The sequence below is a fragment of the Pelobates fuscus genome, chromosome 13, assembly GCF_036172605.1.
Source record: "Pelobates fuscus isolate aPelFus1 chromosome 13, aPelFus1.pri, whole genome shotgun sequence".
Classification (NCBI taxonomy): domain Eukaryota; kingdom Metazoa; phylum Chordata; class Amphibia; order Anura; family Pelobatidae; genus Pelobates; species Pelobates fuscus.
In genome coordinates, this window is record NC_086329.1 from 109,499,182 (window position 1) to 109,526,157 (window position 26,976).

General features: G+C 42.6%; 2 protein-coding genes across 2 annotated transcripts; both read right to left on the reverse strand.

The window, feature by feature from the left end:
- Positions 1-704: 704 nt before the first annotated feature.
- On the reverse strand, positions 705-1,637 carry LOC134582702 (olfactory receptor 5V1-like). The gene has a single exon (XM_063439346.1). The coding sequence runs from the start codon at positions 1,635-1,637 to the stop codon at positions 705-707; it is 933 nt and encodes a 310-aa protein (XP_063295416.1).
- Positions 1,638-24,643: 23,006 nt separating this feature from the next.
- On the reverse strand, positions 24,644-25,579 carry LOC134582703 (olfactory receptor 2G3-like). The gene has a single exon (XM_063439347.1). The coding sequence runs from the start codon at positions 25,577-25,579 to the stop codon at positions 24,644-24,646; it is 936 nt and encodes a 311-aa protein (XP_063295417.1).
- Positions 25,580-26,976: the final 1,397 nt, after the last annotated feature.

Sequence of the window (26,976 nt, forward strand, 5' to 3'; positions counted from 1 at the left end):
ACATAATAAATTGTATATAATATATAATATTATTGTCGTAGCTGCAAACAATGTAATGGACTCCATTATCTCTGGTCAGAGCAAGGCCGTTCAAAGTACGATGTCCGTAATAACAGTGTATACTTTGTTTTACTTTTCAATACATTCCAATGAAGGTTTAGTAACTATTCGGTCCCTAAGTGAAGTACCACTAGGAGAGTCAGACTCATGTTAAGAAACAATACATTTCTTATGAATAAAGTACACATTTAAACATTATAGCATAGTATTCTGCTACTCGAGATAACTCAAGAGAAGAGAGAAATAATGGAGGAAAAGAGATGAAAGACAAAATTAAGGAGAAATTCACGAGGCAGCAAACACCATATGGGAGGAGAGGATGTTCTAACCATGGGGGCCGTGTAGTGTGATAATGATGGGGAGAGTCCTGTTGGTTGTTAGCTGTTCCATTTCTCTAATCTCTGTCAGTATATTGTGAAGTTCGATGTGGGATGGTAGTGTTGGATGGTTCCAACGTCAGTCTAGAGCCTTTCTGGCAGTTATGGACACTGTAGAGATAAAGCTTATTTTCAGTCCTCCTACAGTAGTACAGGAGAGGAAAAAAGTCCATGAATCAGAGTTTATCTAAAGCTTGGGATACAGTGTATTTTTTTTATTTCTTCGACATGTGAGTGATTTTATTGACAATAGTCAGTTATTAATTATTAGTTGTTTCTTTGCCTGGTAAACATTCTCTGTATGGTGCCTTTAACAGGTTTATTTCTGATGCTGTAGACAATGGGATTCAGCATTGGTGTAACCGTGGTGTAGATAAGGGAGATATGTTTGTCTGTTTCAGCAGAGGATGCGGAATGTGGGCGTAGATACATGGACATGATGCTGGTGTAATAGAGACTGACCACGATAAGATGAGATGCGCAGGTCGAGAAAACTTTATGCCGTCCCTCAGAAGAACGGATCTTTAATATTGTGGAAATAATGTGAATATAGGACACTAGTGTTAACAAGAAGGAACATGTCACAATAATAACAGCAGAGACATACATTGCAATCTTGTTAAAAGAGGTGTCAGCACAGGACAATCGAAAAAAAAGAGGCATCTCACAAAAGTAGTGATTGGTGTGGGATCTGCAAAATGGCAATTTAAAAGTTAGGACAACATGGGCAAACTTATTTATAACACTTACTGTCCAGCATCCGGTCGCTAGTGTAATGCACAGTTTCTTGCTCATGATAACATTGTAGTGTAATGGTTTACAGATAGCTGCGTATCGGTCGAAGGACATGACTGCCAGCAGTAAACATTCTGTTGAACCAAGAACTAAAGAAATGAACATCTGAGTTGCACAACCCAACTTGGAAATTTTTTTATCCTCAACTAAAGTGTTTACCAAAATTTGGGGCAATATTGTGGTGGAGAAACAGATGTCAATGAAGGCGAGATTACTGAGGAAGAAATACATTGGGGTCTGAAGCTGAGTATTTAGTTTCACAGCTACAATAAGTAAAGTGTTTCCTACTAGAGTGGCTACATACATAGACAGAAACAGGGAGAAGAAAATAGCTTGAAGGTTCGGGATGGTCGACAGACCAAGGAGGATGAAATCATTCACAGCCGTCTGGTTGGAGTCTTCCATTAATGCTGTTAAAATACACCTAAAGGAAAACAAATTATGTCTTAAATATAATGGGTGACATTGACTGTCCAACAACAATGGATTTTTAAAAAAATCTTAATAAATATACTAGTCTTAAACTTTGAGCATGACATACCATAAATTAAAATACTGACAGTAATTTATTCACAAGAAAGATATTCATCCATTGTTTCTTTATTGTTTGGCACCTGTAATAATATTGAGCACCTTCCGGAGCCCGGGGGGCCAGAATCCAAAGAAGATGACACCGCAGCGCAGAGTACGCCCAAAAGCAATCTGGGTCCGAAGAAAAACATGTATATAGCGAAAATGCCCAAGAGACACTCACAAGCCTCACCACTAAATGGCGGCACACACACCCTCGGATCCCGCATAGCTGACCAGCTGTGGCGCAAGTAGCGCGAGAACCATCACCATCTGAAACTTCACCTACTCTTCAAATCTACCAATTACAGCCCCAACAGACGACTTGTTAATGTAACCGGACATTAAGTGTAGATATAGTCATGTTGATACCTGTTACACTACAGCATAGTGAACTCTGAGACATCGCTATAATCCTGTGCTACCTAACTCTTATTATTGTTATAATCTTATGTTACCTAATTCTTGGTATTACTCTCATATTATGACAAAGTTATATTATGAATATCCAAATTCTAATAAAAACATAAATTGAAAAAAAGAATGTAAATAAAATACAAACACCAAATCAAAATAGGGCAGAAAACACCAATACGTTATAATAAAAGAAAACAGATATATACATTTCACCTTATTTTTCGTAAATATATTCTCAAATACTCGGAAAATAATCAACGCACAAATCCCTGAATTTTAAATTATTCCCTCTTTACTCTCGTTAAATAAATGCAATATTCTTAAATATATTTGTCCAAGTTATCAGATGATGGTAGATTACCTGCTTCTACTTCGAACTACTTCTACATATGAGCAAACCTTAGTTCTATAATGAGTGTCTTTATATAAGTGATCGGTGTGTATTGATTAGTCCCAGAGTTAGTAAAAGTGTGTTAGTGGGAGTGTGATATGGGAGTTTGGGACTCCAACGGTCTCAATATTATTAATATTTTATTCTTCTGGAGTTATAAGCTACCGTTCTACTAAGACAAATTGTGAAACTTAAAAAACAAAACTCCAACACAGGAATTAAAGTAAAATTAGTAGAAATAGTTTGTTGTTTCTTGTTTGATGTGACTGTGATAAAATATGTAATTATTACATTTAACCCCTTAAGGACACATGACATGTGTGACACGTCATGATTCCCTTTTATTCCAGAAGTTTGGTCCTTAAGGGGTTAAAGGGACAGCACATATTTTCTTTTACTTTAGTTATTTTATTGTTTTTTTTTGGCATCGCTGGTGTAACGTTCTTCTATCAGTCTATGCACCCTGCAAGTTACCCACCCTTTCCCTTACCAGAATTTTCTAATAATAATGGTTTCAAAATCAATCTTCAGTGATGCTTGGTGTGTCAGATGTGGAAGTAGGCAAGTTTGAGTATTATGTAAACAGATAGTTAGAGAATGAAGTTAGACAGAGTAAAGTAGAAACGATGGGATCACAACTCCAAGGCCTGGCCCCCTAGCCCCTATTTTCTCTGAGCCAGGTCGTCTAGCCAGGGTAACCATTGCTATGGGTGTTGCATCCCACCCCTGCCAGAAAGGCCACCTGTCATCCACTGCATGAATTTCTTCTATTTTGCTAAACCATTGATCTTTTGATGGTGTGCTCGTGGTCCACCACAAAGCAGGTACAAGGGACTTGAATTCAGTAAATGCTGCAAAACTGATTATTCATACTTGGAAATTGGATGAGGGGTGGCATGTAGGAGGGCCCTGTCAAGATCGAAAAACGTGTGATTCCCCATCAATCAGCCAGTGTTTCTCTGACCATTCGCCAATATTAGTTTATACGTGGACAATCCCACATGATGTTCTTAACTCATGTCCTCTCCACACCTCCAACTCCTATGGATATATCTTATTAAGAGATTCTGGGGTTTGGTACCAGACAGACATTTATAATTGATATCCTGTTAAGATTACTTTTTCTACCTACCTTTTCCCTTAATACATTTCACATACTGTATTACGCTATGTGTATTTCATTTTTTTATATTATAGACATTCTGGGAGCACCTTATCGGTATCAGGTTATATTACATTAACTGTATATGTAATTGTGTATTCTCCCCATAGTTTGTGTTTGCATTTTATGGATATTGGGTGTGCTTGTAATTTACACCAGGGAGAGTTCTTTCCCATGTATCTTACATATATTATCTGAGCACTTGGTTTCCAGGCACTAACTGAACGAGAAGGTTTGAGTACAGTGAATTTGTGTTTGTTGGATTTTCCATTAAAACATTACAAATTAATCTCTTTGAGCACAAAGGGACAGGCACAGCCTGCAGTGAGTACGATATAGTCTGTGAGCATAATAACAAGGAACGCTGCACGAATCATACCCCCTATCCTACCCCAATCATATCCATACACATGGAGAATCCGCCAGCTGTAATGCAGAGTATTGTTAGTTCAGGGAATGTTAAGGAGATTAAACTGCATTTTTATCATCTGGCTGGCTGTGATAACCTGCAGAATGACTGGGTGAAGGGAGGATGCAATTAATAGGAATATTTTTTGGGAGTTGGATTTACACAGGGTTACATGGAACAAACACCCATACACAGCCATCTCATGTCACCAGTGGAGGCTCGTTTCCTCCAATTTTCCGTCCGGATTGGAGGAAACGAGCCACATTCCAACCAATCACGGACGTTTCCATGGGGGAGTGTGAAGAAATGCAGCTGAAAGTATTCTATCCCTTATTGGTGACGTCATCGCGCACGCACGTATATTCGAGCGCGTGACGTCACTTCCGGAAATCTGAATAGTCTCTATTTGTCCCACTGTTCGATGATGTCTCCCTCCCGGTCACGTGGGGTCCGGCATCACTTCCTGTGATATAAATTTGTTGTCAGGTTTCCACATACACAGAGGGTAGTTTCACCATTTTGTTAGAGGGCAAAATGCTGGCAATAGTTTGTCCATAATTATGTCCACATTAATGTCCATATTCTTCCTTTATTCTGATAAAATGCTCATATTTGAGCATTATAGAGACATAGATAAAGAGATACAGATTATTAGTAAATACCAAGTACACTAAAAATCACCATAGCTTCCCCACCAAAAAGCAACCCAAAAGCTGTGCAAAAAAGAGGGTCTTCATATAATGGTTAATATGATGATTTCTCAACCTCAATTTATAAGAATAAAATCTTAAAAAAATAAATAATAAAAATATGATGGGTCAATAAAAGGATATTATTATAAAAATATGACCAATATTCATATAAAAACTATGTGGAAAACGAATAAAAGTACCGAATGGATTCCCCTGGCTCCTAGCAGCGATTGTTCCCCTCATTCATGTGCACATTTGTACCGAATAGCGCTCTTCTAGCTAATCGGTATCAATAGTTCCAGCGTTCGTATGATTGAGACCGGTGTTCAGGCAGTCGAGTGTCCGATTTTAGTTCCAGACACTCGACGACCAAGTCCCTCTGCCTTTGTTTGACGAAAAAAAGATGGCCGCGGTTTTCACTGCCACGTGGCGTTTGGCAGTACGAACGCTGACCGCACACGTAGAGGGTGAAAGTGATGCCGGCTTTGAAGTTAAGTGAGCCAGGGGTGGTCTTTGTTCGGCAGTCCCATCTGCCGAATGAAAATAAACAGAAAAAGCAAGAAATATGCAGAAATACGGGATAATAGAGTCATTTCTTCACAGGGTATGTTCAGTCTTTTTAGTAGCCACTTGGTCACAAACATTTGCAATACCTTGGGTTGTCTACTATTGCAAATGGTATGCCAGCATGGGGGTAATTTTAATTCCTGGGCTACCGTATGGTCTCAAAGGCAACATAACCAACCTGTCAAAATTCAATGTGAAAAAACTGAAACGCAAGCCTTATATTTGACTCTGTAACTTTTGAAAACACCATAAAATCTGTACATGAGGGGTACTGTTATACTCGGGAGACTTTGCTGAACACAAATATTAGTGTTTCAAAACAGTAAACCGTATCACAACAATTATAGCGTCCGTGTAAGTGCCATTTGTGTGTGAAAAATTCGATATCGTCGTAATACATTTTACTGTTTTGAAACACTAATATTTTTGTTCAGCGAAGTCTTCCGAGTAAAACAGTACCCCCCATGTACAGGTTTTATGGTGTCTTGGAAAGTTACAGGGTTAAATATAGTGCTAGCAAATTAAATTACCTGTACTTTTGGCCTGGGTTGTCAGGCAGGTCCGCAAATTGTAATGAATAAAATGACATAAATATACATAGAATTATTATATATATACGTGTGTATATGTATTAAGGCAATTTGGCCTGCATTTGTGGAAGGTGCTTGGTATCCACTCCTAGCCTACTTAAGGCACACCCCTTCACTTGCTCCTTACCTTTCGAGGTCAGCGTCTTTCAGACGCCATCTTGGTTTTCAGTATCCATGAGGCAAGCTGTGTCCAGGAATCCTGTTTCAGGCCTTTCCGTCCGTCTAGCTTCTTCTGACCCCGGTCATCGTCGTAGATCGCGTCCCAGGGGCTCCTAAACCGTAAGTTAGACCTACCTGTCACACCAGGATCGGTTCCCATGGCGAATGGTACAGCACGGGTCCTCGCTTTACGGTTTTCCCTGTTATGTCGCAAATTGAACAAGCCGTTCGCGGTTTTCATTTCATACGGTTATTCAGCTAATCGGTATATTAGTTAAAGTGGTCATTTCGCATATAACTGTTCTGTGTTACACTGAAACAAGTTATCATTTCGGTTGTTTTGCTGTTCTGTTCGGCACTTATTCATGATATGCTTAAACACGCTTGCTGTTCGCATAAAATTCATACGTTTAAACTATTCGTTCCAGCTTCTGTTTCCCTTCACATTGGGTTTCGGTTTTCTTTCTATGTATTACGCATAAATCCTTTCGAGGATTACATTCATCATTTCATGTATATACCATTCGGGTAACGATTTGCTTGTTAAATAGACAGATTATTTCCATTACTGTTTAAAGGTATCAGTATTGTATTAATGTCCATACAAAACCAGCTCACATATCTGTATGGGTCATTTTGACTCCCACGCTTTCAGGGGTCTTCCATATTAATCCATTTCATTCAAGTTGGTTTCAGCCTACATTACAGGCCTCTTTTCTGTGTTTTAAACTACGACACATACATAAGGATACAGTTTCCTTTTCCAAGTAATGAATTCTCGGGTTGAATCACACGTACTGATCCAACCAATCATACGTCTTTTACATTACAGTAATAAATATATAACTTTACATCACTTTAAAGCATTGTTTTTATCCCTGCCCCTTTTGTGTTATTCTATTATATAACAACATAACGCTGTTAAATATAGGCCACGGCCTCCCTCACCCCATCCTCTTTTTCTACTTGACACCCATCATACATTCCCCACTGTTTTAGACAGAATTGTGCATTAAAGACACGGCATCACTTTGCCTTGGTAACACATTTATATTCTCATGGTATATCACTACACTTCATTTACCAAGTAATACGCCATCAAGCCCTTAAAAAACATCGGGCTACACAGTCTACTTCATTCCCACACAGTCCACACTCACTATTCTACTCTCTTTTTACCCGTTTCAGGCTGTCCAGGTTTAAATATATATTTCACCACACGGTTTTCCTGTGAGATATTCATACTACCAGGTACTTACACTTGCTCATATGGTATTCTGCCATACATTTCATTTCTCCCCCCTAGGTTAGAGTACTGGCAATAGGGTCATAGGCTTCCCAATAGGTATTTACCCCTTCTTGGAAATTGCCATCAGTCAGTGGTCCCGCGAGGCCAACACCCCGCCTCAAAATTTCAGAGGCAAACACCCATCGGGCCACACGTTAGCTAGTCGCCTCGCATGTTGCATAGAGAGGGCCTCACCTGTCACTCCCTTTCCCTGTTTTTATGTGTTACAGTCACCGAGAGGCGTAAAATTCCTGCCACTACGACGGGTGGCCTCAAATCCCCTCGCACCAACGCATAGATAGAGCCTCTCAAGCCACTTGGCAACTAGTAGGGCCTCACCTGTCACCAAACAAGTGTAATGTTTTGCCATCAGGCTTAGCTAGCCTGCCAGTACGATTTTGGTGGTTTTCATACACTAATTAATTGTTTTGTTTGTAGTATGTCTCATGAAGGGGTAGAGGATTTCTCCCTGCCTAGCACTCCGGCTAGAGCTATCACTCCTACACAAGGAGGAGAGGTAACTAGTACAGCATCGATCAGATCCTGGACGATCCCTCGTATAACTACGGAATTGAGGAGACGGCAAATCCCCTACCTCGCTACAGCAAGGAAAGCAGAACTTTTCAAACTGCTACGTACCTCAACAAACAACATGGATGCCGGGGAAGGACCTAGCCAGTCCAACCCAGGAGACATACATTCCATGTTGTCTTCACTCATGGCATCCATGAGCAAGGTCAACTCCAGGCTGGAGAAACTTGAGTCGGTCACCATGGCCCTTACTCTAGCAGGGCCACCCGCTGCTGCTTCACAAGCACCAGCCGACTTGCTATTAGTTGCTCCAGCCATCACCCTGGATGACCAGGAAGTTAGCCCTGCTCATATGATCCCTGAGCACATAAAAAGGGATATCCTGGAAGGTAAAGACGTCAACCTGGCTTCCCTGCTGATTGCCTCCCAGGATATTGTGGAAAATAAGACTTATGCTTATGATGATGTGTCTGTTGTTGTTAGATCTAGGGACGCCCGCCTAAACAAGAAACTGACTATCCCCGAGTTTGTACTGGCCTTTGGTATTTACTGGGATGTCATCTGTGCGGTCTATCCTAATAGAAGAGAGGAGTTTGATCTTTATATGCACAAGCTGGTAGACCTGGGAAACAAATATGGTGGTTCAGCCTTTTTTGACTACCATAGGTCTTTTTCTGCAAAAGTGTCTGGAGCCTTCTCCCAGTATGGAACAAGATCCAACTGGGAAAGGATTGATACCATCATATTTTGCAGACACTTTGCAGGTCTAAGAACACTGGCTTGTGCATACTGCTCCTCTACAGCCCATACGACAAATTTCAGTCCCAACACGGCGGATGAACATGCCTCCACGCAAGGAGCTAGTTCCTCTGGTGTTCCAGAGAAATTGACAAGAGACAAACTGGGACGCCCAATCAAGTTTCTGGGCAAGTCCCAGATATGTAATAATTTCAATGTTGGGTCTTATAGCGGTTGCAGATTATTGCATATCTGTTTAAAATGTTTTAGGGCACATGCAAAAACCATGTGTCCAAATAAAATGTACTCTAAGCCTTACCAAACGTCCATTAATATTCCGGTATTTACTGCATTTATGTCACATCACCCGTCTAAACACTTGGTGGACTTTCTTATCTCTGGTTTAACAGAAGGCTTCCACACGGGTATTCTACACATACCATCCGGGACTATGGAATGCCCTAATCTACAATCCGCACAACCCCACAGCTGTTGACACTCTCATAGCCCAAGAAGTGGCTGAGGGTTTCGTATTGGGGCCTTTCAAAGCTCCTCCATTCAAAGAATGGCTCACTAACCCCTTTGGTATTGTCACAGGGAAATCTTCCCTTAAACAGAGACTCATCATTGACTTGTCTGCACCACACTCATCGGCCAACCCCAGTCTTAATTCCCTCATGCCCTCTGAAGAATTCTCCCTGCAATACACCACCATAGATCCACCATAGATCCATACAACTATCATACAAGCAGGGGTCGGAGCCTGTCTTAGTAAGACCGATATTACTAATGCCTTTAAATTGTTGCCAATCCACCCCACACTGTGGCACCTGCATGGCATCAAGTGGGCCAGGAACTACTATTTTTTTCTCCCGTTTAACTTTTGAGTCCAAAAGTAGCCCAGCTATTTTCGACACATTTGCCGAAGCATTGTGCTGGTTACTATTGAACATAGCCAGATGCCCTACGGTATTACATTACCTGGACGATTTCTTAATGGTCGAGGAAAATACTTCCCCTCCTAGTAGCCTCAAAGCTACCACCAAGCTATTCGAGCAACTAGGTGTACCAATCTACCCCAAGAAAACGGAGGGGCAAGACACGATTATCACTTTCCTGGGTATTCAATTAGACTCAACCACAATGCAAGCAAGCCTACCACATGACAAGATAGAGAACATTCTTACCTACATCAACCTCTACCTTCAGCTCGGTACTTGCACCCGCAAAGAGCTACAGTCCCTGCTGGGTTCACTAAATTTTGCCATGCGTATCATACCTCAAGGCCGCTCCTTCATATCACGACTCTTGTATCTTTTTCCACGCTTCCTACACGACACACACAGGTTGTCCTTAGATACCCAATCTACGGCAGACTTACACATGTGGAAGAAATTTTTAACCACTTGGAATGGTAAAAGTATGTTCCTCCCTCAATTGACTGACTCATCACCTCCCATTTGGTCAGATGCGGCATCTACCACCGGTTTTGCAGCAATTTTGGGGAACGAATGGCTTTGGGGCAGCTGGCCTACAGCAGTTCAGGATTTGAAAGGTTTTTCCACTACCTCAGCTCTCTTTGAGATCTATCCCATCATGGCGGCTGCCGTAGCATGGGGTCATTTATAGGCAAATATAGCAGCTTGTTGTTATTCAGACATCCAGGCAACCTGTCACATCATCAACAAAGGTCGTTCCAAATCCCTTACGATCATGAGATTTCTGAGGAAACTCACTTGGTTGGCAGCTTGTCATAATTTCTTTCTATATTGTTTCCATGTTCCAGGTATATTTAACACAGCTGCTGACAGTTTGTCTCGTTTTAAATTTCAGGCATTTCATCAAGCACTCCCGTCAGCTGCGCTCACAGCTACCACCACTCCAACATTTCAACAACTAATACTGGACTAGACACCATCATGCATCATAGCAGGACACTGTCCCAATTGGCACTGTCAAAAAATACACACAAAACATACGACAGGGCTTTTACACTATTCAAAAGATTCCTTTTGGAACATAACATCATGGAACCATTTGTTATGACATCTTTTGGGGTTTTGCTTCTTTTTGCCACGTTAAACTTAAAATGTCATATAACACCATCAAAATTTATCTCACTGGCATTCAACACCATATGCTAATCTTACAACCAAACAACACTAGTTTCATGGCCTCTCACCAGATTAAGACCATACTCAGAGGCATTCAGAAATCTGAACCCAAACGTACATCACAGAGGCTACCCATAGATAACCATATCTTCAAAGCATTGTCTAACCTTTTAGATTTAAAACCTTTTGACACCAATACAAATTCTGTCATCAAAGCAGCAATATACATAGCTTTCTTTGGATTCCTAAGACCTAGAGAGTTCACTACAACCAACACATATATATATAAAAAATGATAATTTAGGCACTCACCCCTGCAAGTTATTCCAGTGTATCTTGCCTTTGGTGCATCCGGCGTCCAAATATATATCAAGCGATAAAGTGGAGCACTCAACAGGACTTTTCAATCGTGAATTTATTAGTACGAAAAAACTCTTACATTAAATCATCTGTTTCGACGTTTCGACCCCTCAGGGTCTTTATCAAGAATAGTGATATATACTTATATAGTTGCATATATATATATTATTTTGTTCCCCATGTATTTTGATATCAATATATATATGTATATATATATATTAATTTTAAAATACAGTCAGAACGAATTTACACATATATTTTTATTATAATTTTTTTTAACTTTATTTTTAAAAAATATGCAGGTCCTCCAGCAAGGGTTACTCACACAGGGACCTTGTGGAGGACTGGAACACAAAATACAGTAACCAATCATTTTACAATACAGTATCAAACACACCCACACAAACAGTGAAATCCCTCCTCTCTATCCTGGAGATAATTGGGTTAAGTGGCTGAAGCAAACTCAATTATCTCCAGGTAGAGAAAATATTTTCATTTTACACTGTACCAAAAAATACATTACGATCAATAACCTATATTTTACCGAACGGAACCCCCACGTTCGACATATCCCCAGATAGCTTGGGTCTGAGCGCTCAATATAGCCGAACAGCAGTCAAATCCAACGAATACAGTCAAATCGCCATGGAGCTAAAGATTCTGTTTACCGACTGTTCGCTAGAAATATGTCAAAAATTAGCTCCGTGGATTGAGCTACCTGGGGTCGGTCTCATTCGTGTGTTGATTGTACTGAACGGCACATTTCTATTAACACGAACGAGGTGGAAGTTAGATAGTCCCAGCGGTGTTCGTGTGAAATTGTGGCTGAAAATAGTTCCACGTGGTCGATGACCAAACACCACAGGGTGTTTGTCAGTTTAAAATGTCCGCCGCCACGAGTTTGTTCAAACGAACGGCGACCACCCAGCCGTTTGTCAAATAGCTGTTGCTAACTGCAGCTTCTTGGCGATAAATGAGCTGCACACTCCCATTGTGGGTGGTCTGGCTGTTCGTTAGTTTGTTTTTGTAGGAAAAGAACGAAATAGTGATAACTACACGAACAGCAGACGTGGTACTGGGTAAGTACATAGGACGGCTTGGGTGTTCTATGCCGCCCACCAGCGTTTAGAGCCGGGTCCCCAAGGATGGCATAGAACGCCCACCATCCTTAAGGGGTTAAAAGAGCTTAGTGGTGTACCAGCAAAACCAATAACAGATTTATTTAACCATTGTTAACAGGAGTAGTCCCAGAAGATTGGAAGTTAGCGAATTTTGTGCCTATTCACAAGAAAGGTAGTAGGAAGGAGTCTGGGAACTGTAGGCCATTACGTATATATATATGGTGTTCAAGTAGAATTTGTAGCCGTAGTAGTCCAGTGATGTAGATGTAAAAAACAGGCACTGCACAAGTCGGCTATTCTGGCCATGTTATTGCGAGGACCCCACAAATTTCCCCCTTTTTTAATTTTCACACTAAATCATGCAAAATACTTCTCAACCACACGGGGGTGCTCCGGCACACGGAGCCCCGTGTGCCACCCCGATGCCCCATTTAGAATGTTTAGTTAGAATGTTCGCATCTCGCATCTGGGAAAACCGCAGACCACACGCTTCAATCACGTGAAGGCGCTCCGGCACACGGAGCCCCGTGCGCCGGACAACCCTGATACTCCATTTAGAATGTTTACACCGATTGGTGCAACCGAGTTTTGCACCTTTTCTTCGGATTGGGCGGCGGAACTCCTTCCTCTCCTGAGCGCTGATTGGTGCGAAGTGTGACTTTGCCATACTAAACCAAGCAACACCGTGGAAAGAATTTCGGGGTTGTACAGAGCCTCGGGCCCCAGACTTTGGATGCTGATATCTCAGGCTCTGTACATCTGATCGCCCCGCTTTTTGCAGGGATCCCATATGGGACCCGGGGCTATTTAGCAATATAAGTTTCGACCCTGTAACCCCTTCCCAGGGTGCCAAGCCCCAAAGTCCACCCCCCTGTATGTAATGTGTTTTCATGTGCGTCCCTGTGTCCTGTTGTTGGTTATCTGTAACCCAGCCCCTCCTGCCTGGGTTTGTGTTGTGTTGGATGGAGACCCCCTGCGGGAGTCCATGCATAAAAAGCTGTGTGCCCTAATAAAGATTGTCAAAGGTTGTACCCTGGAGCTGTGGATAGTCGAGTTACTGGGGATAATGGGTCTGACCAATTATTAATAATGGAGATAACCAGCCAGGTTACCCAGGTCCCGCTACACACACATACTGACACAAACATTGACACACACAGGTGCACCAATATATATACACATAAAGATACACACTGAAACATGGTGTTACGACACTCACCGCCTGGAGAGTGAAGCCGCCGTTTAGTCGATATTCCCCTTTCTCCAGAAATGCAATTCCAGCATAACCGATCATAAAACTCCCGACCGGAGCATATGAACACGGTAACTCCCGATCAGCAATCCATCCGAAATCCTTCCACAGCTATACATAAACGAAAACGCTGTCCCAATAGTCAATCCCTCCACAAACGAGACAAAGCTCCGTTTTGAAGGTCAAGCAGAATGTGTTTAATGGGGGCTACCTGCCCAGTATTTATGCAGGTCTCCACCAGGTAGACACTCCCCTAGGGGACCTGGTGGAAGACTGTAATATATATTAAACAGTAGCCAATCGCAGTGGCTATAACACAAGCCCTCCCCATTTTACCCATAATACATCTCTTCCTATCCTGGAGATAATTAGGGAGAAACCTAATTAACTCCGAGGATAGGAACCATCGCCATTTTAAACACAAACACAAAAAATGCAATAAAATACATAAAGTCCGAAGTACCGAATCCATAGTGTTCGTGTCACGTATCCCCAGATAGCCTGAATCTGAGGGCATATTCCTACCGAATAGCGCTCAGATCCGAAGTACACAGTCCAATCGCCATGGAGTCAAAGTCTCTCATAAGTCCTTCGGTACACGAATGACTCCATGGGACGGCTATCTGGGTAAGTTCCTACGGATGAAGGAAACCCCCGAACGGAACAGGGTTCGTATGCCTCCAAGGGAATAGGAGGGGAGACGGCCGTCTCTAGCGGTGTTCGGTAGATAAAGAGTCCGTTTTTAGATCCATGGGTTTCGCACCGAACACCGCTGATTCGCCTCGTGTCCAAAATGGCCGCCGCCTCGTGGTCGGCATACGAACGACGACCACCCGTACGATGGAATGGAGAGGTGTTTGCGGTTAACCACAGCGTTCTAATTTGTGGTCAAGGTGTTAATGAGCCGCACACTCCTCTCCTGGGTGGCCGATGTTCGGTAGTTTTACTCGGTACTTTAGAAAACGTAAAAACAACAGCGTACGGACAGGAAATCCACGAATCCAATGAAAACAGATGAACCCGCAATACAGGCCTATGCAGCAGGGTTCGTCACACGGCTCCCCCCTTGTGGAACACTCCGGCAGACCCGGCTTGGCCCTTTAGCGGGTCAACGTGGGGATGACCGGACTAGGAAGTAGCAAGGACGTCGGTTTGCCGGGATAATCCATCTGCATTCCCATTCTGCTTACCGGGTCGGTAGCTGATGGTGAAGTTATATGGTTGTAATGCTAAACTCCACCGCAGCAGTCTACCATTGTCTCCCGAGACCCGGTTAAGCCAAACAAGGGGATTGTGGTCCGTGATAAGGGAAAATTCCTGTCCATACAAATAGGGACTCAATTTCTTCAATGCCCAGACCAGGGCCAAACATTCTTTCTCCACTGCCGCATAACTCACTTCCCGGGGTAACAGCTTTCGACTGAGATATGCGACAGGGTGTTCTCCTCCATCCTCCCCGACCTGGCTTAGCACAGCCCCCAGTCCATACATGGAAGCATCTGTATGGACGAGAAAACGTTTGTTAGGAAGTGGGGCAGCCAGGACAGGGGCATTCACGCGGGCCTGCTTAAGTGCTTGAAACGCAGCTTCACAAGCTGGAGACCACAGGACCTGCTTAGGGAGGTTCTTCTTAGTCAGGTCTGTCAGGGGTTTAGCTATCGAGCTATAGTCGGGGACAAAGCGTCTGTAATACCCTGCAGTCCCTAGGAAGGCCAATACCTGGGTCTTAGTGATAGGTGTGGGCCAGTTCGCTACTGCCTCTATCTTGGCCGGCTCTGGTCTCTGGCTCCCACACCCCACCCTGTGACCCAAGTATTGTACCTCAGCCATGCCTAGATGACACTTTTCTGGCTTCAACGTCAGGCCAGCGGCCCGAATTTTATCCAGTACTACCCCTACGTGTACTAGGTGTTCCTCCCAGGACTCACTGTAGATCGCAATATCATCCAGGTATGCACAAGCAAATTCCTGGAAGCCATCAAGGAGCCTATCCACCATCCGTTGGAAGGTAGCTGGGGCGTTCTTCATCCCAAATGGCATAACCTTAAATTGGTATAAGCCAAAGGGGGTGACGAAGGCCGACTTGGGGATGGCGTCCTTGGCCAGGGGAATCTGCCAGTAGCCCTTACACAGGTCTATGGTGGTCAGGTAGCGTCCCCTGGCAATGCGGTCTAATAATTCGTCTACCCGTGGCATCGGGTAGGCGTCAGTGGTGGTCCGCTCGTTGAGCCTCCTGTAGTCCACACAGAACCGGGTGGTCCCATCTTTCTTAGGCACCAGGACTACAGGGGAGGCCCAAGGGCTATCGGAGTGCTCGATGACCCCAAGCTGGGTCATCTCCTCTATCTCCTTCCGCATTCCTTCTCGGACTGCTTCAGGGATACGGTAAGGGGGCTGTCGTAAGGGGTTCTGTCCAGGGGTCTCTACCTTATGTACAGCTAGGGTAGTGTAGCCGGGTTCTTGGGAGAACGTCGCCTGCTTCTCCCACAGAAGCTGTTTCGCCTGTTCCTTCTCCGCGGGGCTTAACCTGTCCCCTAGCTGTACGAGCTCAGTCAGATCCGTCTGGGCACCTCTGGCTAATAGGTCGGGTAAGGGCAAGCTTTCGGTGTCGTCTGCAGCGGGGGCACACACTGCGGCTACATCCTCAGGTCGTTCCTGATACTCCTTTAGCATGTTCACATGAAAGGATCGCTGGATCCTGTCATCTGAACAGCTGGCTATAAGGTACGTAGTATCGCACACCTGGGCTAATACTTTATACGGGCCCTGCCAAGATGCCTGCATCTTGTTCGCCTTCACAGGTTTGAGCACTAGTACCTTCTGCCCAACCTGGAATACTCGCTGTCGGGCACCCCGATCGTACCATTCCTTCTGTCTCCCCTGGGCCACCTGGAGGTTCTCTCTTACCATCAGAGAGTTTCTCCATGCGGTCCCGAAGTTCCAGAACATACGGTACTATGGGGGTACCTTCCTGCTCTGTCTCCCCCTCCCAGTGGCCTCTAATGAGATCTAAAGGTCCGCGGACCCTTCTCCCATAAAGCAGCTCAAAGGGGGAGAACCCAGTAGATTCCTGGGGCACCTCTCTGTAGGCAAACAACAGATGAGGCAGGAATCGCTCCCAGTCTCGGCAAGTGTCAGAAAAGGTCCTCAGCATCTGTTTGAGGGTGCCATTAAATCGCTCGCAGAGACCGTTAGTCTGTGGATGGTATGGGGAACTAAGTATCGGTTTAATGCCGCATACCCTCCACAGCTGCTGGGTGAGCACAGCGGTAAATTGGGTTCCCTGGTCAGAGAGAATCTCTTGAGGGAACCCGACCCTGGTAAAAATCCTAACCAGGGCATCAGCAACTGTCTCTGCCTCTATGTTAGACAGCGCTACTGCCTCTGGATAGCGAGTGGCATAGTCCACCACGGTGAGAATGTATTTCTTACCAGATGGACTAGCCCTGGCCAGTGGACCCACAATATCAACGGCTATGCGGGCAAAGGGCTCCCCAATAATAGGCATCGACATAAGCCTACCTTTTGGGTGGTCCCCCCGCTTCCCTACCCGTTGACAAGTGTCACACGTGCTACAATATATCCGCACAGCCTGGTTAATCCCTGGCCAAAAAAAGTTCTGCATAATCCTATGGCCTGTGCGGCGGGACCCTAGATGTCCGGCTAGCGGGACATCATGCCCTATCCGCAGAATCTCCCGCCGGTATTTCGCGGGCACTACCAGCTGTCGATTCGGCGGAGGGGCAACACTTTTCTGGGACGGCTTAGGGATCCGATATAACCTGTCCCCCACCCACTCATACCGCTCCCCCTCTGCTCCTTCCTCTCCAGTGTCTGCTCTGCCTCTATACCTCTGGAGAGATGGGTCTGTCTGGGTTTCCCTCCCGAACTCCTCCGGGGAATCCCAACTAGCTAACGTCTGCCCTGGGGTGTCAGTCGGGGAATCGGTTCTTACCTGGGTCTCAGCAGCAGGTGGGCCGGTTCCAGCAGCACGGGTCTGAGCACGGGTAGTCACTGGGTTGGCTTCGCCAGGTCCCATAGTAGCATAGGCAGAAATCAGAGGGGCCAAATGATTTCCCAGCAAAACATCGGCAGGCAAGTCCTTCATAACCCCCACATTCACATGTCCAGCTCCCGCTCCCCAGTCCAAATGAACCCGGGCAACAGGCAGACGGAACACGGCGCCTCCTGCCACCCTTACTGCCACAGTGTTCCCGGTGTGTTGGTGTTCCGAAACCAGGTTCTTTTGGAGTAAGGTCATAGTAGCTCCGGTGTCTCTTAGACCAGTGACTTCTTTCCCATTTAACTTAACGGTCTGTCTGTGGTGTTGGCGGTTGTCCTGCTGAGCTGCGTGAACTGGGTCTGCTTCGTGAAGGAAACCCCAAAACTCCTCCTGCTCAAGGCAGTGAGCAGAAGGCTGAGGTGGCTGCTGGGCTCCGCCGGCTGGGTTTCTCCAGGATGGTGCTTGGTTGGCGTGGTTTAAAGGGCATTCTGGTCTTTTATGTCCCATCTGCTTGCACCCAAAGCACTGGACCTGGTTGGAGTAACCCCGTTTGTTGAATCGGGCTGACTGCCCATGGTTGATTGCTGGCGGTATAGCGGGGGTACGTTGTGCTGGGGGGTGATATAGATTGGTGGTTGGAGGTGCTGCCGGTTTGTATTCCACTCGGGCAGGGACCTTGGCTGCTGTCTGATCGAGCTTACGGGCATCAGTGTATTCGTCAGCCAGACGAGCAGCTTCATGGAAGGTAGCGGGTTTACGGTCCCTGACCCACTCTCGAACTCCTGCAGGTAATTTGTCAAAGCAGTGTTCTAGCAGGAACACTTGCAGCACCTCTTCCCCAGTTACCGCTCGACACCCTGTCATCCAGTGGGCTGCCGTGCGGTGTACCCGGCATGCCCATTCCACATAGGAATCACCAGCCTGTTTATTATTGTCTCGGAATCGCCTCCGGTACGCCTCAGGGGTAACAGCGTACCGGGTCAAAAGGGCATCTTTTACTGTCCGGTAGCTAGTGAGTTCCTCCTCTGGGATGGCCCGAAAAGCTTCACTGGCCCGGCCGGATAATTTCCCAGAGAGGATAGGAACCCATTCTTCTGCGGGCACCTGGTGTAAAGCACACTGTCGTTCAAAGTCCGCCAGGAACCCGTCTATCTCTCCTTCAGTCTCAATAAAGTTTTTAAAAGCAGCAAATGGTACCTTTTTCTTCCCATTGTTATTATGGGGTACCTCTGCTGCTGCAGCTCCGCTTCTCTGGAGCGCCTGTTGTGCTGCTACTGCGGCTTGTACTTGCACCACAATATCCGCTGCAGGGTTGGGGCCAAAGTGTGCCAGCCTTATCTGAACTGCCCGGTTAAACGCTATCTCCTCGGGTGTTAGATCCAGCAGGCCAGGCACATTAGCTATCTCCCTTCCCTGTGCTGTATCCATCTCTACCAATATAGCAATAATCTCTCTTTTCTTGAGATTGCTCGCTGATCGTCCTCTGCGCTCCAAAATGTCTTTAAGGGTAGCACGCCTTAACTCCTCATATTGCATTTCCAATCCGGGGTGTGTAGCTGGCCTTCAGGGCGGTGGGATTCATCCCGTCGCTTGCCACCAATTGTTACGACACTCACCGCCTGGAGAGTGAAGCCGCCGTTTAGTCGATATTCCCCTTTCTCCAGAAATGCAATTCCAGCATAACCGATCATAAAACTCCCGACCGGAGCATATGAACACGGTAACTCCCGATCAGCAATCCATCCGAAATCCTTCCACAGCTATACATAAACGAAAACGCTGTCCCAATAGTCAATCCCTCCACAAACGAGACAAAGCTCCGTTTTGAAGGTCAAGCAGAATGTGTTTAATGGGGGCTACCTGCCCAGTATTTATGCAGGTCTCCACCAGGTAGACACTCCCCTAGGGGACCTGGTGGAAGACTGTAATATATATTAAACAGTAGCCAATCGCAGTGGCTATAACACAAGCCCTCCCCATTTTACCCATAATACATCTCTTCCTATCCTGGAGATAATTAGGGAGAAACCTAATTAACTCCGAGGATAGGAACCATCGCCATTTTAAACACAAACACAAAAAATGCAATAAAATACATAAAGTCCGAAGTACCGAATCCATAGTGTTCGTGTCACGTATCCCCAGATAGCCTGAATCTGAGGGGATATTCCTACCGAATAGCGCTCAGATCCGAAGTACACAGTCCAATCGCCATGGAGTCAAAGTCTCTCATAAGTCCTTCGGTACACGAATGACTCCATGGGACGGCTATCTGGGTAAGTTCCTACGGATGAAGGAAACCCCCGAACGGAACAGGGTTCGTATGCCTCCAAGGGAATAGGAGGGGAGACGGCCGTCTCTAGCGGTGTTCGGTAGATAAAGAGTCCGTTTTTAGATCCATGGGTTTCGCACCGAACACCGCTGATTCGCCTCGTGTCCAAAATGGCCGCCGCCTCGTGGTCGGCATACGAACGACGACCACCCGTACGATGGAATGGAGAGGTGTTTGCGGTTAACCACAGCGTTCTAATTTGTGGTCAAGGTGTTAATGAGCCGCACACTCCTCTCCTGGGTGGCCGATGTTCGGTAGTTTTACTCTGTACTTTAGAAAACGTAAAAACAACAGCGTACGGACAGGAAATCCACGAATCCAATGAAAACAGATGAACCCGCAATACAGGCCTATGCAGCAGGGTTCGTCACACATGGGTACATACATACATATATACACTGACACCTACATAGAAGTTATTTTTAGCCAACCTTCTGTCTCCATACTATTTGGGTGCAGACTTCTCTAGGTTGAATGGGGCCTTCTAACTGAGACTGATGCTGTCAGTATATTTATACTGGCAGAGATTTTGTTTTAAGCCAAAATTAAGAGTGTATACTGTAAGTGTATAGTAAGAACAGAAGTGACTCCATTTTGTATCACAATGCAAAGACAGACACATTTGTTTTTCTCTCTGCATTCTATTCAGTCAAGCCTGAGCTAAGGAATGTGACTAATGTAAACATTGGCAGAGATAAGACATGATGTCTGCAGCAAGGGGGGTTAAACGCAACAACCCAGAGACAAATATATATACACACACAATATCCACATATAACTTACTATTATTATATTAATTATTTTTAAATAGTACTATGTTAATAATATAGAATATTCATGGATATAATATCAATGAAGAAATGTCAGATTATTTACTAACGTTAGTGGAATATGTGTAATATTACTATGTGCTACACACAGTTTCACACAAGAAAACCAGACACAGGATTACCAATAACAGATAACACTAAGTTATTAATTTTACTTTTTAAAAACTAATGGAATCTTACAAAGTACCATTGTATAGAGAGGTGAAGAAGAGTTTAGGATGTTTCAGAAATCTAATTTAATGGCAAAAATTGCAAACACAAGTCTGGCTAAATTAACCAAAACTTTTGAAGATTGACATGCCATTAACGAATAGGTGTCATAAAAGATAACCAAGATGACGTCAAATGCATTATGAAATTCAGTTAACCCATTATACAAAAAGGTAAATGGGCCCCCTGACAAGAATTTTCTGTGATGTAATTGCACCATTTACTGACCAAAATCTAGATGATAGTCTGTAGGGAAGACACACCCACCTTTTTCTAGTGGTCAATATCAACTAGTGACCTTTAGAGAACTTCTCCTTTAAAAATTAAGGACGAAGGAGAGAGAGGAACACACTCAAACTCAAACACTCAGACTCTCACACTCTGAGGATGGACTCACACCTAACATCTAAGATCTGACATCTGGAGCCAAAGCTGGACACACCTAATTCTTTGTATCTTTTCCAACTAACACTTACCTTTTAAATTCTTTAAAATTCAGAACTCTGAAAACTGTTCTATTCTCCCACAAATCTCTATACTCATACCTGCATTCCCCATTTATGGGATAAATATCCAAGCCTAAAAAAGAGAATTTCTACCAGAGCTGGTAATTATGCTGGTTTAATTAAATTAAATTAAATTAAATTAAATTAATTAATTTTACTAAAAGGCAGAATATACTTGGATAAAAGCTGGTGATTCCAACATTAAGGAGTCATGATTAATAATCTTTAGAATTCGTAATTCCTATCCTGCAGGTGGACCAATGAACTCTATAGGATATCTTGCCTATGAGAATTGTAGCCATCAGTGTGATTTCACTGTCAGACAAAGTTTTTATTGCTTTATGCTGTGCTGCTGTGAGATGCTGTTCTGTGTTAAGGAATGTCTAGTAACCTGATTTCAAAGTGAATTGTCCTGTCGTAAATCTTTTTGAAAACTGCATACATGTCGATATAACTATTGCTATTTAGCTGTCTGTAATTTGTGTCAAATCACTGCCATATTGTATACTTATGTTATACCTAAATATTCACTGATTATTATCACGCATGTTACATATTATTATTATTATTGTCACAATAAATTATATTTTTATAATGAATTTTTGATTAATGTGTGAAATAAAATCCTCTAATGAAACTCCAGGATCTATGAGAATTGAAATAGTGGGTGTGACAAACTTCCCTTTTTAAGGGAGTTTGCCATGAGTTTTTGGAGGAGCCTGCTTGCCAGCCTCCTACCCTGGGACTATGGGCCCTGTGATAACCCATGTTCAAAAGTACTGTTTCTGCCCCTTGGACTTTTAAATAGAACAGATTCAAACATGTGGCGGCAGCCATCTTAAATTGTCCAGCAGTGTTTTGCCGTCGAGTGTATGGAACTGTTTTGGGCATGGGACCATGTGCACGGTACTGCAAAAATAAGACTTACAGGAAATTCCTGAACCCCTGAACTGATCTGGGTGATTTTTGGATATGCTGTTCACCAAGACCGGGGCTTTTGTGGGAATATGTTGTATTTTGGGGTCATTTTTGAGGTCCAGGGTGGGTAGGAGACGGCGAGACCCCAACTAAGCTGCGGTGGTTCGTGGGGTCTGCAGTAATTATGGTGTCTGGAGAAGTGCTTGGAGCCCTCGGTAAGCACAAGGAGCATCCGTCGGCAGAGGTACCCAACCGGGGTACAGGAAGCTCTGTTACAGTGGGTAATTCTCAGCTTTAAATTAATATAATCGGGGAAACTGTGATAAGATATCAATTTTGAAATAATAAAAGTTATTACATTAATTTTTGATCATTTTTATGAAAATATAATTGTTAATATGTATTACCCTAGAAATATCCTCACAATACTCTTTAGAGTTCAGTGAGTCTCCTGGCTGATGATGATGCTCCCTGCTGCCTGATGATGATGCTCCCTCAGGATAGTGCTGGCTCTCCTACTTCCCCACCCCACCGTCTAGTCCGCCAGGCTCTTCTTTCTTTGTATATTTCACAAATAACAAAAAATTGGTCAATAGTATACAACAGTATATATAAATATTATAAAAATATGAGAATTTACAATCTGTTCCGAATCTAACCACATTTACTGAATTGTGAATGGATAGGCATGTTCCTATGGTTTGCAGGTAGGAAGGTAGGTAATACTTTAGAAACAGGTAGGGCTTTAGAGAAGGCTATGGAGGTAGACAATACATGAGGAGATAGCCTGTTATTGATCCGAGTTTGAGACTGGCGAGGTTACTGCGGTGCCTAGTCAGTGCCGCTATTCCAGTGCCTTTGTCATTGAGACTAATGAGGTAGTTAGATTTCTGCAGCCCATAACCACTTTAAGTGCCACATACACCAATTTTAATTCACTGGTGTAGATTGATTTATTTTTCTGGTTTATGTTATTTTTCTTGTGAGAGGCAGATTATTTGATTTAAAGTGTGCTTTAGTGCCACTACTTGTGCTTTGCACATTGTAACACATTGCAACATAGTGAATGCTGCACTGAGTATGGTAGGTATTCGTTTATACCTCGTTGCAATAAAACAAAAAAACATTGGTGTAATGTGTTTAGTCCAGTGTGTGCAGTGCACTTTGTGCTGTGGGCTGTGTAGTGTTTCCTAACCCCTTCAATACCTGGGTTTTTTTATTTTTAATGTCTTTTGCCATATAAGATATAGTCCATAAAGCCTCACTATCCCTCATTTATATTATAGTTAGAATTACCTGCCTGTAGAGGAACACATTTCTCTGCCAAAAGCCACTAGTTATTGATTTAATGAATGCAATTTTTTTGAAAATATCAGCTCACTGCTTAAAAACAGTACAGAAAGTTTAAATGGGTCATCCCATTCTTACAGCCTGGGAGGGGCGAAGAGTGACTTGACTCTACCATATTAATGTCAACATTACATTAGCACTTCAGAGACTGATAAAGATTGCTATAGCAGTTTTAAACACTTTTATTTTAGAAATATATGATTTAATTGTATTTAGTGTGTGGGCATTATACTCAATGCAGACATTAGGTTTACATTCTATTACCATTTTCAATAAACCACACTGTTAATAACACCTTCAGGGTCCTTACAAATATCTATAAGCAAGGTTTTTGACTACTTATATATTTTTGTCGTACGTACTCTATGTAAAAAACATAGCAGTTTTGTTTAATGCTAATATTTCAAACACTGTGGGAAATATCGCAACACAAAGGACAATGTATTCAATCTAAAGCTTTTAATTTACCAAACATGTTTTTTATAAAGAATAAACAAATAGGTGAAAAATAAAAATCGTGTAACTTTTTAAATGTTTTCATTTTAGACTTGTCTGCAAAGCAAGCAATGCACAAATGTGCTGTGTTATGATATGTTTATATTCTAGCTATGCATCCTCACCTAATATAAACATCATGCTAATATCGTTTCAATCAAAAAGTGCTGCTAGTGAAGGGGTTAAAGTCAAACACAATACCATTAAAGCAGTAAATCCACCAAGCAGCAACCCATTTTAACACACAAACATCTATTTTGGCTCACTAAATTTGTGCTACTTTACACAATACACATTTATATTCCCATTTACATTATAAAAAAAGAAACCATCCATTATCAATGATACGTCTTAATCTCAAGAAGAGATCAAGGGAGGGTAAAGGTAATATGTTATTAATATTTTATTATCTAAAGATTTTCCTGGTAAATATTCTCTTTATGGTGCCTTTAACAGGTTTATTTCTGATGCTGTAGACAATGGGATTTAGCAGTGGTGTAACCGTGGTGTAGAGAAGGGAAATGTCTTTGTCTGTTTCGGGGTAGTATGCGGAATGTGGGCGTAGATACATGGACATGATGGTGGTGTAATAGAGACTGACCACGATGAGGTGAGATGCGCACGTCGAGAAAACCTTATGCCGTCTATCAGTAGACCGGATCTTTAATATTGTTTTAATAATATGAATGTATGAAATTAAAGTCAACAAGAAGGAACATATCACAATAATCACAGTTGCGACATACATTGCGATCTCATTCAACCAGGTGTCTGTACAAGCTATTCGAAAGAATGAAGGCATCTCACAAGAAAAGTGGTTGACATGGTGGGACCTGCAAAATGGCAATTTAAAAATTAGGGTAACATGAGCAAAGGCATTTATAATACAGAATGTCCAGCATCCACTTGCTAAACATATGCACAGTTTCTTGCCCATGATAACATTGTAGTGTAATGGTTTACAGATAGCTGCATATCGGTCGAAGGACATAACTGTCAGCAGTAGACATTCCATTGAGCCAAGAACTAAACCTATGAGCATCTGAGTCGCACATGCCAACATAGAAATTTTTACCTCTGTATTTAAAGTGTTTACCAAAAGTTGGGGTATTACAGTAGAGGAGAAACAGATGTCAATGAAGGCGAGATTACTGAGGAAGAAATACATTGGGGTCTGGAGCTGAGTATTTAGTCTCACAGCTACAATAAGCAAAGTGTTTCCTACTAGAGTGGCTACATACATAGACAGAAACAGGGAGAAGAAAATAGCTTGTAGGTACGGAATGGTCGACAGACCAAGCAGGATGAATCCATTCTCAGCCGTATGGTTGGAGTCTTCCATAAAAGTTATCATAATGCACCTAGAGAAGAGCAAATTATGTCGTAAATATAATGTGTGACAATGACTGTCCAACAACAATGACAGTTTGTTCTAATCTTAATAAATGAAGGAATCTAAAACTGTCTTTAAGCATGACATACCATACATTAAAATACTAACAGTAACTTATCTAAAATAAATATATTTATCTATTGTTGCCTTATTGTTTGGCACCTGTAATAATATTGAGTCATTTTCTTGACGGGGGTCACCGTTAACTACTAAAAGACACACAATGTTTATTTGACGATATGATGAACATGATATGATAAATTAGCATGTAAATAAAACATACATACACACCAAATCAACATAAGGCAGAAAAAACAATACATTATACATAAACAAAAAGATATAAATATATTTCACCGTAATTCAAGTAGATTCAGGTTAACACCACCATGTTTGAGCTTCACTCTTGGAGTTCTTCGTAAATATAAACATACTCAGAAAAAAACAAAACATAAAATAACAAATCCTTGAATGATAAATTATTTACTCTTTTTAAATGATTTTACTTTACTTAAATATATTTTACAAGGTTTGAGATGATGGTAAATTTCTCTATACATGAGCAAACCTTAGTTCTATAATCAGTGTCCTTATATAAGTGATCGGTGTGTATTGATTAGTCCCAGAGTTAGTGAAAGTGTGTTAGTGGGAGCATGATATGGGAGTTTGGGACTAGCACGGTCTCAATATTATTAATATTTTATTATTTTGGAGTTATAATTCCCTTTTATAAGCTACCATTTTCCCAAGATGAATTGTGTAACTTTAAAAAAACAAATAGCTCTAACACATGAATAATAGTGTAACGTAATTGTAGAAACTGTTTTTGTTTCTTGTCTAATCTGACTGTGGTATAACATGTAACTATTACATTTAAAGGAAAGGAAACATTTTCTTTTACTTTAGTTCTTTAGTTTGTTTTCTCCTTTGTTTATATTAACTGATATTGAGAGACACATAATGTAGTAAGCATGCAGAGACAGAACAAAGGGGAAACAAAGACTCCAGCTAAATAATGTAGGACTTGAAATGGACTTGACACTAATGACCATGAGATGCCACCATACTAAGGTTTCTCACTCTAGGGAAGTCCTAACACTGAAAGTACAGAACAATAGGGTGTGCCAAGGGGTTTTGCAATCAGAATAGCTTTAAGTAAAACAAATATAATAAAATAAATTATACACTGTTCATATGATAGTATAAAATCGTGTATATAAAAAGAACAAACCAAAAGTCGAGGAAATATGAATAAGTCTGTAAGGGTTTGCCTGTATCTTCAGGTTAGTATACCTTCCAAGTGTTCAGAATCCAGGAACATAAAAGAGAAGAAAAAACTCCAATAG